Here is a 15101-nt window from a genome sequence, read left to right as displayed (position 1 = left end):
ATTTTGCACATTTTGATTACTTTCTGGAATCTATAATGTTTACTAACACTAAGAGTTTACTGTGTCATGCATTTGTATTATCTCATTTAATCCTTAAAACTACCCTATGTGGTAGAAATTATTATCCTTACGTAACAGATGAGAAACCAAGGCATGGAGAGTTGATACAACTTACAAATTCATACAACCAATAAATAGCAGATTTGGGATTTAAACCAGGCAATATATGTCCAGAACCTGGCGCTTAATCAATATAAATTTGCCATGATTAATTTTTTTCTCTAACACTGAAAAATAATTATATGAACCAAAATATTCTCACTAAATAATTTTAAGGTTTTTGACTGTTGGGCTAATGCGCTTACCCAGACCAAGTACGAAGGTGAAGTTAATTTTTTTTTTCATTCTTTTAGCTGATATAGCCCAGAGATACAGGATAAGCAAATACCCAACCCTCAAATTATTTCGTAATGGGATGATGATGAAGAGAGAATACAGGGGTCAGCGATCAGTGAAAGCACTTGCAGATTACATCAGGCAACAAAAAAGCGACCCCGTTCAAGAACTTCATGACTTAGCAGAAATCACCACTCTTGATGTAAGTTGTTAACTTTTACTGGATCAAATGAACATTGCCTGTTTAGTTGATGTAAACAGATTCTTATGCAATCAAAGAACCTGAACATTTTCTTATATTTTATTGCAGTGAATTTGACATATACATACTTAGCGAGTTGAATTTTCCTTGAATCAATTCTAGAGGGAAATGCTAATGTTTTACTGAGCCTTTGGATAAAATATATAGCATCCAGTAGAGCTGTACTAATTTAAATTAATTGAGGGCAAAGAGTAGCCTGGGTTATGAAACCTGGAAGTTACCCTCAGGTATACGGGTATATGCAACCAGAGTTTCCAGATTTTCCTTAGTGGAGACCCTCAGGCTATCTGCTCTAATTACTTCTGTGTCGGTTCTTTGTATAACTTAGTGTCATCTAAAATAGCCTTCCCTTAATAAAAACCCTTTCCATTATATACTAAGTAGTGTTAAAAAAAAAAAATGAGTTGGGGCTTTGGGCTGTCAGGGTCGGTTTTGAGATTTGACTTTTACGTGCTAGTGAGCTAGGCAGTTAGTTACCCTTTCATGGATGCTTTCAGAAAACACAAGGCCCCTGTGTCAGAGACAAAGGACATTATTGCTCACATCCCAGCAAACAATGGGACCAGGTTTGCATTTGTGTCCTTGCCCTCCAAGTCCTGTGGAGGGGACAGGGAGGGTCCAGACCGGTGCCTGCACATGCTGTGGGTTCTGTTGCAGGAGAACATCCTGTTTCAGAGCCAGCAGTAAGCCTGCTGCTTGTCCCGGAGGGACACATTACCTCACACTCCCGTGTTGCTTGCCGCAAATGCAGCCTGAGAAATGGCCTGGATAAAGGGTGGACAGGATCTTGCACGTGGCTGTGCCTAAATTTGTAGGAATATGACAGACCCATGAAGAAGACTCTCCCAACTGTAATATGTTGTGAACCGGTGTCCTATTTTAAGAATAGTCACTCTGTTTAGGAATAGATTATCACTGATTAGTTAAAACGAGCTGCTAGAAGGAAATGTTCATGATTACATTAGATGGCAGTTAAGATTGTTTTCAACCTTCATGTCATCTTCAATAGTTTTGGACTAGGTGTTAAAATCAAAATACGCATTTATAGTCCTACTCCGTTTATACGTAATTGAACAACAGCTGGGTGAATGAAATGATATGTTTATAGCACTATATATGTTTGCAAAATAATCACATACTTTATTTTACAGCGCAGCAAAAGAAATATCATTGGATATTTTGAGCAAAAGGATTCAGAAAACTATAGAGTTTTTGAAAGAGTAGCAAATATTTTGCACGACGATTGTGCCTTTCTTTCTGCATTTGGGTAAGTATCTTAATGGAGAGTGTGTCAGTGGGTCAGCTTGGCTGCCATGTTAGATTCTTGTTGTGTGTGGTCATTTTCTGAAGATGAACTCTCCGGAGATGATCTCAGTTCCCATAAAGTCACCAACCAGTTTTCCTTACACCTGTCTGACCTCTTTAAGAGTTCTGTTTATTCTTCTTTCTGTGCCATCTTCTGCTTCAGAATATGGGTGAGCAGAAAAGAATGGACAAGTTAACGACTACCTCTCGTGCTCATTTACTAACACAAAACGCTAACCCGTGGGGTTTCCAAACTGAAACAACTCCCAGTCTTTCTCATTAAGAAGACTGGGTTTCGTTGTCTTGGTTAATCTCAGGTTCTCCACCACCTTTTCTTCTCCCTTCCCTGTCCCAGAGGAAGAGTCCTCCTTCCCAAGGTTAACTTCTTTACTTGTGTCTTTGTAACCATCCCTTCAGGAACCTCTGTGGCTTTCATCCATCAGTTGTCCTTGCTTTCTCATGTTTTCACCCTGACGCTTTTCATGAACTACTTTCTTTTTCCAAAAAACATGATTCTCTCTTTCCAGACCTTGAGCTATAATCCTGTCTCTTTCTTTTCATTCCCAAATGTTTTCAAAGACTAGTTTATGTTAGGCTACCTTGAATTTCTTAAACTCTAACCAGTGAAAAATCCTTACTCTTTTGGAAGCCGACTTTACCTTCATTACTCTCGTGAAACTTCCCTCCACACAGTCACAAAATGCTTCTTAATTCCCAAGTCCAATGGGCTTTTTTTCAATCTTTAATCCTCTTCAGTTTCTCTGAAGGATGTGACACTCAACTACCCTGTTTTTTTTTTTTGTTTTTTTTTTTTTAATTTTTTTTTTTTTTCAACGTTTTATTTATTTTTGGGACAGAGAGAGACAGAGCATGAACGGGGGAGGGGCAGAGAGAGAGGGAGACACAGAATCGGAAACAGGCTCCAGGCTCTGAGCCATCAGCCCAGAGCCCGACGCGGGGCTCGAACTCACGGACCGTGAGATTGAGACCTGGCTGAAGTCGGACGCGTAACCGACTCCGCCACCCAGGCGCCCCTACCCTGTTTTTTTTTCTGCTATGTCTGCACTGTGTTACCTTGAATCCCCCTGGTTTGCTCCTTATCATTCTGATTTCTCTGACTTTCCTATTTTTTTTTCTTTTTCTCTCAATGGAATCATTCAGTAGTTCTTCCCCTTTCTTTTCATTGGGGGTGTTCTCCACCATACTTTGACTTTTTGGAGTACTATTTCTCTTTTCCTTGGCCAATAACTGTTAGACTTAATCTTGGTGCCTATCTTGAGTAGAGCCCAGGTTTCTGGCACAGTGTGTCCTTTCCATTTTGTGACCTTCATCCTTGTTTTAATGCTTCTGTAGATTTTGTGTGTGTGTTTTGTTGTAAGCACTATCAGTGATTTTTGGAGATCAATGTAGGAGTAAATAACAAAGGAACTCCTCCCTGCCTTGCTTTTCGCATGACTGCTTTCCAGCTGTACGGGCTGCTTGCTTGCGTCCTCACACACTGCGGGCACACTGAAGGCAGCAGAGCCCTCGCCCTTCCTGTTCTCCTAGACACCAGCTCCCCAGAGCTTTCCTGACAACTTTATATAAAAGAACACTGCCAGGAAGCCTGGGTTGCTCAGTTGGCTAAGCGTCCAACTCTTGATTTCGGCTCAGGTCACCATCTCACGGTTCATGGGTTCGAGCCCCTTGGAGGGCTCTACACTGACCATGCAGAGCCTGCTTGGGATTCTCTCTCTCTCTCTCTCTCTCTCTCTCTCTCTCTCTCTCTCTATCTCTCTCTACCGTTACCTGCTTGGGTGTGCTCGCTCACTCTCTCAAAATAAATAAACATTAAAAAATAAAATAACACTGCCGTCATCCAGCTTATTAGCCTTTATCCACCTAGTTTTCTTCAGAGCACTTTTTTTTTTTTTTTGGTTTCAATCACCCAAAATAAATGTATCTATTTGCTTGTCTCTCTTTCTACCAAAACGTAAGCTTCGCAAGAGCACAGGCACTGTCAGTTTTGTTCACTGCTGTGTACCCAGTGCCAAGACCATACCTGATACAAAGGAAGCACATAGTGAATAGGGAATGAATGAATGAATGAATGAATGAATGAATGAACGAATGAGTGAGTGAAGTGTGTTCTTCCTTTTTGTTCCATTGGCATCAGTCTCAGCTAGCATCCCTTGCACGTCTCTCCTGTACTAGTCTAGTTAGAAAATGGAGATAAATCTGTTCAAGTAATCCAAATATAATTTAGAAAAAAAGCTACCCATTTGACTTGGAATTTGTTATAGAATTCAGTCACCAAATATTGATGGACACATTTTATGTGCCAGAGTATATACTGTACGAGGCATAGGAAAAAAAACAGTGAACACATAAAAAAATTTGGTTGTCGTGGAACTAAATAACTAGGTTATTTCAGTTCATCTACTTTTTTTTTTTTTTTGATAAGTTTTGGTTTTTTAAAAAAATTTTTTTTTTTTTAAACATTTATTTTATTTTTGAGACAGAGAGAGACAGAGCATGAACGGGGGAGGGGCAGACAGAGAGGGAGACACAGAATCCGAAGCAGGCTCCAGGCTCTGAACCATCAGCCCAGAGCCCGACGCGGGGCTCGAACTCACGGACCGTGAGATCGTGACCTGAGCTGAAGTCGGACGCTTAACCGACTGCGCCACCCAGGCGCCCCGATAAGTTTTGGTTTTAAAAAGTAAAAAGAGAATTCATGATTGTCTGACTTGCAAGCAAATAATGTGTTTTTGTGATTGATTGATCTATGTGACCACATCAATGACCTTGACCCCAAGTTACTGGAAACAGGCTGGTGTCAAAAATAGCTTTTTAGTGCTAAAACTGCCATTCTAAATTTATAAAATATTGAGTCACAAAAACAGCTAACTAAAATTTTCCTTTAAAAAAATGTGCCTTGCATTAAAGTTTTCCTTTAAATATATGGTTTTGTTGGTATTGCACAGTCTTATAAGTAGGAAAGATGATGGACAAGTATATATTTCAAGTTGTCATAATACATGGCAAAACAGTTAGCCAATTCTCTTTCATTCAAGTATATTACTGCTATTATTTTTCTTGAGTATCGCTACTTCTCTCTTCCTATCAGAGCTGTTTCAAAACCAGAAAGATATAGTGGAGACAACATAATCTACAAACCACCAGGGGTAAGTTGCTATTTCTTAGTGTGTATAATTTTAAGTGTAATTTAAATGTATAGTATGATCTATATTTTTTATAATCTATAATTCATATTTTTTAATTCACAGAATCACAGACTTTGAGTATAAAAGGAACCTTAAGGCATCTTCTTCTATTAATCCAAACTTTTTAAAGATGGGGACATATAGGCAGAAAGTCAGATAGGGATTTAAGCCGAGCTGAGACTAGAGATCTCCTATCCCCAGGCCAGATCTACCTCTCTGTTTTGCATTCGTTTTAAGACAAATGCAAAACAATGTTTCAGTGGTCTGTGATCACCACTCCTACCTGAGTCAGACCAGCCAAGCTCCTAGGTCTTCTGGGGTGTAAATTAACCTGATATTTGCCAGATAATAAGGAGTGGCTAGGTGGCTCTTAGCCCTTGGCTCAGAAGTTAAGTGTCTAAACTTAGAAGTAGCTGCTTAAGTCCAGATGATGGTAACCACAACCAAGAGGCAAAAATCACAGTCTGTGTCATCTCGTGTCCTCTCGTTTGACTTACCAGTATGTCACTGCCGTTTTCACACACGTGCAAATAGAAAATTGTTGGTATTTTTTTGGTTCATGGTTTTTATTTTAATGTTGTTTGTAGTGTCTTGATACAGTGAAGTTTTTAATTTTCATGTAGTCATATGAATGAAATTTTTGCTTAGAAAGATCATTTCCTCTTCCAAATTCAGAGAAGTATTTGCCTGTTATTTCATTAATAGTAGGTTCCATAGTGTGACCATCTCTAGGTTATCAGAATCCAGTGCAGTGTCTCACTGTGTATTTTGGTTGTTAAGCGCACAGGCTCTGGAATGAGATTCAGGTTTAACGTGTCAAATCTGCCACCTTCCTAGGTGTATAACTCTGGGAAAGTTCCTTAGCTTCTCTGACCTTCAGTTTATTCATTAATAAAAATAGCCATGATAATAATAGTCCTTGCCTTTGGGGGATGTTTCAAGGATTAAATGAGTCAACACATATAAGGTGCTTACAACAAACAGTGATTTGACACAGTAAGTTTACTCAGTTAATGGTAGCTATTGTTTTTGTCATCATTTTAAACACTTCATAAATATGGATTTTGAGTGAATGTGGAAAGAGATATTGTAGGTAATATTAGAGATAGCTATGCCTTAGATTTATATAGTATCTTGTATTTCTTAAGGCCTTTTTCCTGGAAGTTTCCACATTTTCTTCTAACATTTTCAACTCTAAGGGATAGCTAAATCAATTCATTTGGGCGATTCTTTTTCACAATGCCTGCCTGCCATTGGTAAAAATAAACAGTTAATTGACTCAAATCGGAGGAAAAGCAGAAGGCTTAGACATCACAGGTTGGGTGATTAGGTCTCTGATAAATACAGACTTACCAGCTTTTTTATATAGCTCTCTTCCTTGGAAGTTTCATGATTTTTCGTTTTTGGGGTTGTTTTGTTTTGTTTTGTTTTTCTTTTTTGTATACCCTGTAGATTTTCTGGGTCATAGATGGCTTAGAGAGTACATTTTTACTAACACAGGTTAGATTCATTTAATTTTTTTTCCCCCTGCTTTTGTAATAGCATTCTGCTCCAGATATGGTCTACTTGGGATCTATGACAAATTTCGATGGGACTTACAATTGGATTCAAGATAAATGTGTTCCTCTTGTTCGAGAAATAACGTTTGAAAATGGAGAGGTATGGCTTTCTAATGTGTGTTATCTTGAATTCAGATTTCTGAAAGAGCCAAGGTTCCTCTAGACATCTTACTGTTTTACTACAGACTTACCAATTGTAAAAAATCGTACCGTGAACAGAACTATATCGTAGCCATTTCCGAAAAGAGGCCAGTGGTTCTTTGCCTTTACTGTCCCAGAACCCCTCTGTTGCATTTCCTGCCATAGCAATGGTTGACTACAGCCTTGAAAATAAGTTTGACCATGGCCTCTCAGGTGATTCTGATACTCCCTCTTGGTTAAGGGGGTGCCTTTAGAAGCAGTGCGCTGCAGATTTCGGTTACAATTAATTATATACAATGAGTAATCCTTTGCCATAAAAAGATTTTTCTGATTCCTGTCTACCCTAAAAGAATGAACTTGTGTCCTCTTTCATCGTAATCATGACAGCGGTTATCAGTTATCACGTAACTGACCTCAGTGATCCCATGCTCCTGATCTAAGTCCATCTAAAGTCTTATAACTCTCACAGAAACAAAACACAAAAGCCTAAGATTGGAGGAGCAAATAACAAAGGCCTAGGTGTGTGACGTACATAGAGAGCTGTGCATTGCATGTTAAAGAATTAGAATTGTACAGGTCAGATTTTAAATATACAGCTCAAGAAATTATCAAGTGTGAACACACCCATACAACCACCACTTAGAGACTGGCAGTTCTGTAAAGGCTCAGCTGGTAAATATTTTAGGCTTTGCAGTTTGTACGCTGTCTTGTCCCAAGTGCTTCAGCTCTGCAGTGGTGGCACAGAAGCAGCCTCGGACAATACCTGCCCCAGGGAAGTGACGTTCAGTAAAGCTCGCTCGCGCTGTTTCCTAGTTTATCCTATGAGCACCTCTGCTACTTTGCTCAGTTCTCTAGGCTTCGGGTTTGTTTAGCTGAATACAATTTTTTATTGCATTAGTTTATTTACTCCTCAGAGGCTTAGAAAGAGTTAGTAACTTGTCCCGATTATTCACCTGCTCTCATTGTTCTTGTAGGAATTGTTTCCAAAAGAGTTGAAAGGTGTAGACCTGGAAAACCTTAAACAACAAATAGGGGTTCCTCTCCCCACCTCCACAGTAGTTGACACATTTAAAAGTCTTTAGATTTTTATTACATGTTGTAACCAACCACCCCAAATTATTTAAACTATGAGGAAAGATTTGTTAGCCTCTAAAGCTGATTGTCTTGATATCCCTCTCCTGAATCTTTTGGTACCTATTTCATAAAGAATGTGTTGGTGGGGACACAGGTGAACAGGGAAGCCTAGGCAGCGTAAACTACCGGCTACTATGTTAATGTATGTAAGTTGGCACAGCAACCTAAGTGACATGGATGTATTCAAACTGCTTGTCTATTCATTATTTCTCTCCTCATGGTCGTCGGTACATCCACCTCTTGCTTAGTGTTACAAAGCCGCATGTTATATTTGTTTTTACTTTTAACCTCCTCGCTCTTAACTTTTCTAAAAGGTGACCTCTGAGTCTTATTTCACTAGTACTTATTCAACAACGTGTGTCTTCATTTATGCAGTCATAGGCTGATTGCACGTTACCGTGTACAGTAATCTGTGAGCAAAAGAGAAGCAAAATGAGAGTCTCTGTTTTTAAGATGTTTTCAGTCCAGGAGCTAGCACGTACAGATAATGTAACATTAAAGACATGCCGCATGCCGCATGAGGGGCACTGGGAGATGTTCTGGGAATTCAGAGGACAGTGTTCATTTCTACCTTTGGCGGAAATGGAGTAGAAATCCAGGATGACTTTCTAGAAGAGGCTTTTCAGTTCAGTAACGAAAGGGCTAAAAGAGAAATAGAAGGGCCCACGGAAATGGTGAAGTAAGAGGAGGGGCCTGTGCGTTAATGTTGAGTGTTGAGGGCACTGGTTAGACTTTACAGTGTAGATAATAAAGAGGTGGGTGGGAATCCAGACTTGGATGGAGGACTGGAACTGGGCTTGGAAATAAAAGGGACCAAATATAGTGGTGCTTGAAGTTGTTGAACTAGTTGAAGCGGCCAGGCTAGAGCAGAGAAGTCCAAAGATGGAAGGAAGGAAGGAAGGAAGGAAGGAAGGAAGGAAGGAAGGAAGGAAGGAAAGAAAGAAAGAAAAAGAAAGAAAGAAAGAAAGAAAGAGGAAGGAAGGAAGGAAGGAAGGAAGGAAGGAAGAAAGGAAGGAAGGAAGGAAGGAAAAAGGACGAAAAGAATGTTGGGGGAAGGAAGGAAGGAAGGAAAAAAAAAGGAAGGAAGGAAAAAGGACGAAAAGAATGTGAGCTAAAGAGATAAAAAGTGAGGAAGAGATTGTAAATCAGCTTGCTGAAAGATCACTGCAGTGCCCGGGGCCAGGGGCTGGGGGGCAAGAGAAGTAGACAGGGACTGCCAGTGATTGAGCGTGGAGTTTCTTCTTGGAGCGATGCAAACGTTCTGGAATCAGGTACTGTCGATGTTTGAAAACCTGGTAATAAAATAAAACCTACCAAATTGTACACTTTAAAATGATGAACTTTTATGGTATGTGAATTACATCTCAATTTTTAAAAGGGAAACATAGGGCTCCTGGGTGGCTCAGGCAGTTGAGTGACTTTGGCTCAGGTCACAATCTCGCAGTCTGTGAGTTCGAGCCCCATGTCTGGCTCTGTGGTGACAGCTCAGAGCCTGGAGCCTGCTTCAGAATTTGTGTCTCCCTCTCTCTCTTTTCCTCCCCTGCTCGTGTTCTGTCTCTGTCTCAAAAATAAATAAACATTTAAAAAAATGTTTTTAAATATAAAGGTAAATGTGACAGGAAGCTTAATTATTCTGTGTACAAGTGTAACGGGCTTAAACACGGAAATAGAAACCACGAGCAAGCTCTTGTCCTAGAAGATAGGTTCCAGTTTCATTGTTTTAGGATAAAGGATGTTTGTGTTTTCTACTGTTGCAGTTTCTAAATGACAGACAGACACGCAAAAGGATAGTTGATAGAAATAATTTTATTATAATAATTTTATTATGAGGCCCTTTCTGGACTTATCAGTCCAAACTTAGCATTTGTCAGAGAGAATAAATGATGAAAATATGCTGTCTACTTATCACATTTCTCTTGATTATTCTCAATAACAATAATAAGCGTTCTTCAAGCACTCAGTAATTTTCAAGGCGTTGTTGCATACGTGCGTATACAAGGTACAAAACATACACATACATAGCGGTGTTAATAATGTCGATACATTGTGTATTGAAAACTGGCTGTCTTGTGGGGGTTTTTGTCTTTTACTCTGAATCAAACACTTTTCAGCTTAGGGTCGTTCTCTTGTGAGTGGAGTGGATTTTGCAACAGACCTTAAAATAAATGTGTGTGTGCCAATTAGATTTGTTGCTGGTATACCCACTTAGTTTTTCAGTGTTATTTTTGAAGACAAAATACTAATCCTGTTTCCCCCACCGTAAAGTCCACATCTTGTTGAAGAACGAGCATAGTTCCTCCTTTGGTCGGCTCATTTTTAAAATGTCCTGGTTTCAGCCAAAGGGAACTGATAGACGAGCCCAGTGGTTACTTTAAGTCAGATGAGTTCCAGCACTAGAGCAGGACATGTTTGTCCTCTGAGTGCCTGGGAACTTCAGGTAGAAGGCAGAAGGCTTCCTTCCTCCATCGAGGCTAATGTTTCTTTACACCACTGGACCCTCTTTTCCTGGGAAGTTGCAGCTGTTACACGTGTTACTTGGGTTGGGTTCAAATTGTTCCTACCTAGAACAATGGAGAGGCCTGATCATTCTTATTGAATACTTCTGTATACAGGAATTGACAGAAGAAGGACTGCCTTTTCTCATACTCTTCCACATGAAAGAAGATACGGAAAGTTTAGAAATATTCCAGAATGAAGTAGCCCGACAATTAATAAGTGAAAAAGGTAGACAGATTAAGGTGTTTATTTTCAGCCTTTCTTCTATCCCTCCCCTCCCCCATTACATTCATATCAACGTAAACGTATTTGGGTTAAGAGTTTAATAAGTAATGTTAACTCTACTTACCCCCTGAATTTACATGTAAACATGGGGGTGGGAGGCATTAGTGGAGCTAATATGAAGCGGTGGCTTTTTTTTTTTTTTAAACCATGACTCTATTAGCTCCCTAAAATAGCATGAAAAGTGGGGTCATGGGTGGACAACAATAGTTTTATGTACTTTATTCCAGCATCTTGATACTTTTCTGGTCCCTATCTAATGGATAGTTCCAGAGATGTAAGTTCGAGACTTACACGGTCTAACATTTATTTCTGAATGAAAGAGAATTGAGTAGTTCTGTGTGGACTTCTTCAAACCATCAGAAAAGAGTATGAAATTATCACCTACTTTCCCTCTGTAGTTAGAGAAGAAAGTCAGAACAAAATAAAGTTAGGGCATTGTATACAGCCACGCCCTTACTGGTCACATAGTAAATATTTTGGGGTTGAATTACATTAAATGTCAACCAGTAGGGACTGGAAGGGCATCCTTGATGAAATGAAGATGGCCCCTTGAGAAGGGCTTGTATGTCAATTTCATGAATTTGCTGAAAACCCAGATGGGTAGGTGATTGCCCATTCAAGGGAAAAAAAAAAGGTCACCATAGCATTTATATTCAGGTTGAGTTCATACAATTTCTAAGGAAATTCTACTCTGCCCTAAGCACTAAAATTCTACCTTTTAAAAATGTTGTAATATTTAGGTTGTAGTTTTGGTGATCTATAATACTCTAAAGCATATTGATTTTTCATTTCATTATTTATTTATTTGTCACTTTTCATGAACTTGTAATCTTATGAGAATATGATCAAGAAAATTCTAATCTGTCTCCAAATTCTATTTCTTATAAAGGTACCATAAACTTTTACATGCTGACTGTGACAAATTTAGACATCCTCTTCTGCACATACAGAAAACTCCAGCCGATTGCCCTGTCATAGCTATTGACAGCTTTAGGCATATGTATGTGTTTGGAGACTTCAGGGATGTATTGTAAGTATTCTCTTTTTCCCCCTTTTTTTAATTACTGATCTGTGTCTCAAAAATGAACCTAAAACCATTGTTTGAATATTTTAAATAATCCTATGTTGAACCAGTAATACTTTGTTATTTGGATAGCTGGGGTTTTATTTTTCACTCTAGAGTGTAGGATGATTGACTGAGAATTATGATATATTCCTATAGAAATGCAGCATTACATGATCCTAATGCTTGGGAAAACTTTTGCTTTTCCAGAAATTAGTTCTGAATGTTGTTTGGTGTTTGTCAGCATGTCAAAGAAAGTAGATTATAATCCTAGGTCATCTTAAAGGTACTTGGTAATATTGCTGCTCGTTTGTGGATTTAAAGACCTTGAAGATGGTTATGACTAGGCATTTCTATGGGTATACGGCTTTGAAACTTTCCAAGAACAGATAAGCTTTCTGAATCCATTCTCAGCTATTATAGTATTAATAAACATATAAACCTGTAACTACCATAGATTTTAAATTTTTATGAGCTTTCTGAGATGTTAAATATAGTGGTTAAAAATGGAGACGTTTCTTCATATTTGAAAATTTTAAGCAACACAGGTATTAATTCAAATTAGACCTTTTCTTTTAAATTTATTTAAATACCCTTTTTTTTATGTCCAAAGATTAAAATTGCATAGTTAGAGGATGATCTGAAATCCTCTATTTATTGCAGAATAAACTACCTCACTCACTACTAAATATTTCATTAGAGATGTGGTTGTTTGATAGAAGATTCTCAGCCTTACCATATAGCCTAGATTTGAGTCCTGACTTGAGCAAGTCACTTAACTTCTCTGTTCTTGTTTCTTTACACTTAAAATATGGTTGGTGGTACAACCTACCTGTCGAGATTGTTATGAAAATTAACGAGAGGGGATGGTTGTGTTATGAAGCATAAAGTACTAATAAATATTTGTCGTTTTTACTTTACCTACACTCAAAAGGATACCATTTAGCCTATTAACTCATTACATATTTATCCACGTCTTGTATATGACAATCTTTGTGTAATACAAATCAAGTCATATAAACCAGTGGTTTAAGGTTTACTAAGTCTGGGCCCTTGCCCTCAAAGAACTTACACCCGAGTAGAGAAAGGAGACAATAGGGTAATAGGCAGTTGTGTTTTATGATATGATAAGGACTCTGACAGAGTTCAACAGAGAGGTACTTGATCCAAGATCTAGAGGTGTGGATGCCTAAGGCAGGCCCTAAAGTTCTGGAGAAGCTTATCCTGGAGGGAAAAGGAGACAGGGCTTGGAGAAGGGGGACATTGGTAGAACCACGCACGAGACTATGGCTGAATAAGTGGGAGTCGGGATGCTGAGGGATGAGGCCATGAGAAGCAAGCAGCAGCTAGCTTGTGAAATCTCTGTGATGTGTTAGGGAAATTTGACATTATCTTCAGAACTCTGAAGTCAATGAAAGGTTTGAATCAGGAGGTTTTTAAATGTTTTCATTTTTTATTTTTTAAAGCTTATTATTTGAGAGAGAGAGAGGAAGTGCACGCACAAGCACACGCACAGGATGGGCAGAGAGAGAAGGGGAGAGAGAGAGAGAGAGAGAGAGAGAGAGAGAGAGAGAGAGAGAATCCCAAGCAGGTTCTGTACTGTCAGAACAGAGTCTGATGCGGGGCTCGAACTCATGAAACGTGAGATCATGACCTGAGCAAAATCAAGAGGTGGAGCCACCCAGGTGCCCCCAGGAGGTTGTTTTTTAAAAATCACTCATGCAAACTGGAGAATAAATTAGAGTGAGTAGAAACAGAATCCAGGAGACTATTCAGTAATCCGGGCAAGAGTTGATGACAGACAACAAGTTGATTCCTGAATGAACAAATTGCCTAAATAAATTTCAGCAGTAGCACTAAGGCAAGACAGAAGCAGGAATCTTGAGATATTTTGTAGGTGGAATAGGAGGACTCGGTATCTTAATAAATGGGGGAAGGGAGCTGTGAGTGATGGCCAGGAATCTGACTGGCACTGCTAAGTGGGTTAGCCATTAACTGAGCTGGGAGCTCAGTAGAGGAGCAGCCTTGTGGTAAAGGTATTGGGTTCTCTTTCTTGGCATATTGATTTTGAGGTGCCTGTGGGCCACAAAGGAGGAGATTCCAGTAGGGAGTTTGCGTGGCTCCAGGATTTAAGAGGGAGATAAGGGTGGGGTCTTGAACACATGAGGATATAGCTGAACTTGTTGAAACAGATGAGATGACTTAGCACAGGATTGAAAATGGAACCCTGAGGAGTAGCAACACTGAAGGGGAGGACAGATGAAGGAACATGTGTAAAAGACTAAGGGGGAGGAGGAATCACAGAAGTGAAAGAAAACCAGAAAGGGGTATTATGGTAATTGAGGGAGGAGCACTTTCAGCAGGAAGGAATGCTCAATCCAAAGATAAGGATGAAGGATCTGTTAGATTTGCCCCCCAAAAAGGCAGTATTGTAGTGCATTGAAGAGTACCGTTTGGTGAGGAAATGAAGCTTTGACAATGAAAGTTGTTGCAAGAAGCCAGCCTCTAAAGGGAAAGAGAAATAGGGGGACAGATCCAGAGACACATAAGATGAAGTGAGGTTTTAGCTTTTCTTTTCTTTTTTAACCCCTTTAGTGTACAAGAACTAATCATGACTAAATGCTTGTGGGAAGGGGGGCGCCTGGGTGGCTCAGTCAGTTAAGCGTCTGACTTCGGCTCAGGTCATGATCTCGCAGTCCGTGAGTTCGAGCCCCGCGTCGGGCTCTGTGCTGACAGCTGAGAGCCTGGAGCCTGTTTCAGATTCTGTGTCTCCCTCTCTCTCTCACCCTCCCCTATTCATGCTCTGTCTCTCTCTGTCTCAAAAATAAATAAAACGTTAAAAAAAAAATGCTTGTGGGAAGGAATCAATGGATTGAAGGGTTATTGAACAGATAGGAGACAGAGGGGCTAATTGATCAAGCAGAGCCATAGGAGCACAGAGGGAATGAGAAGCATCCTTCTTCCTTTCCCGTGAGAAAGAGGGGAAAGGGGGTGTTTAGCGATTATGGTGGTAGTGACAGCAGCAGAAGACTGCAGAGGTTCCTGTCCAGTTCTTGTTTTTAACTATGACTAAGGAAGCAAGATCATTTACTGAGAGTGGGAGGTAGCGGAGAATGAGAGGGTAGGACTGTGCTGGATTTTGAAAGGAGGAATAATTGTATGCAGAAATCCACCTGAAAGGTCCAGATCTTCCTAGCATCTCGGCATTTATTTAGAAATCGGAACTCATAGTGGCGCCTGGGTGGCTCAGTCGG

The 15101-nt window shown here is 39.6% G+C and overlaps 1 protein-coding gene across 1 annotated transcript in view; it reads left to right on the top strand.

Annotated features, from left to right (window-relative positions):
* ERP44 (endoplasmic reticulum protein 44) overlaps positions 1–15101 on the top strand; it is a 96322-nt gene that overhangs the window by 64008 nt on the left and 17213 nt on the right. The window contains 7 exon segments of the mRNA XM_043567060.1: positions 414–598; positions 1810–1925; positions 5073–5130; positions 6712–6828; positions 10616–10727; positions 11674–11685; positions 11688–11814. Of these exon segments, the coding sequence (XP_043422995.1) occupies positions 414–598; positions 1810–1925; positions 5073–5130; positions 6712–6828; positions 10616–10727; positions 11674–11685; positions 11688–11814 (727 nt within the window).

This window comes from Prionailurus bengalensis, chromosome D4, assembly GCF_016509475.1.
Source record: "Prionailurus bengalensis isolate Pbe53 chromosome D4, Fcat_Pben_1.1_paternal_pri, whole genome shotgun sequence".
NCBI lineage: Eukaryota > Metazoa > Chordata > Mammalia > Carnivora > Felidae > Prionailurus > Prionailurus bengalensis.
This window is presented reverse-complemented; position numbering and strand designations above follow the sequence as displayed.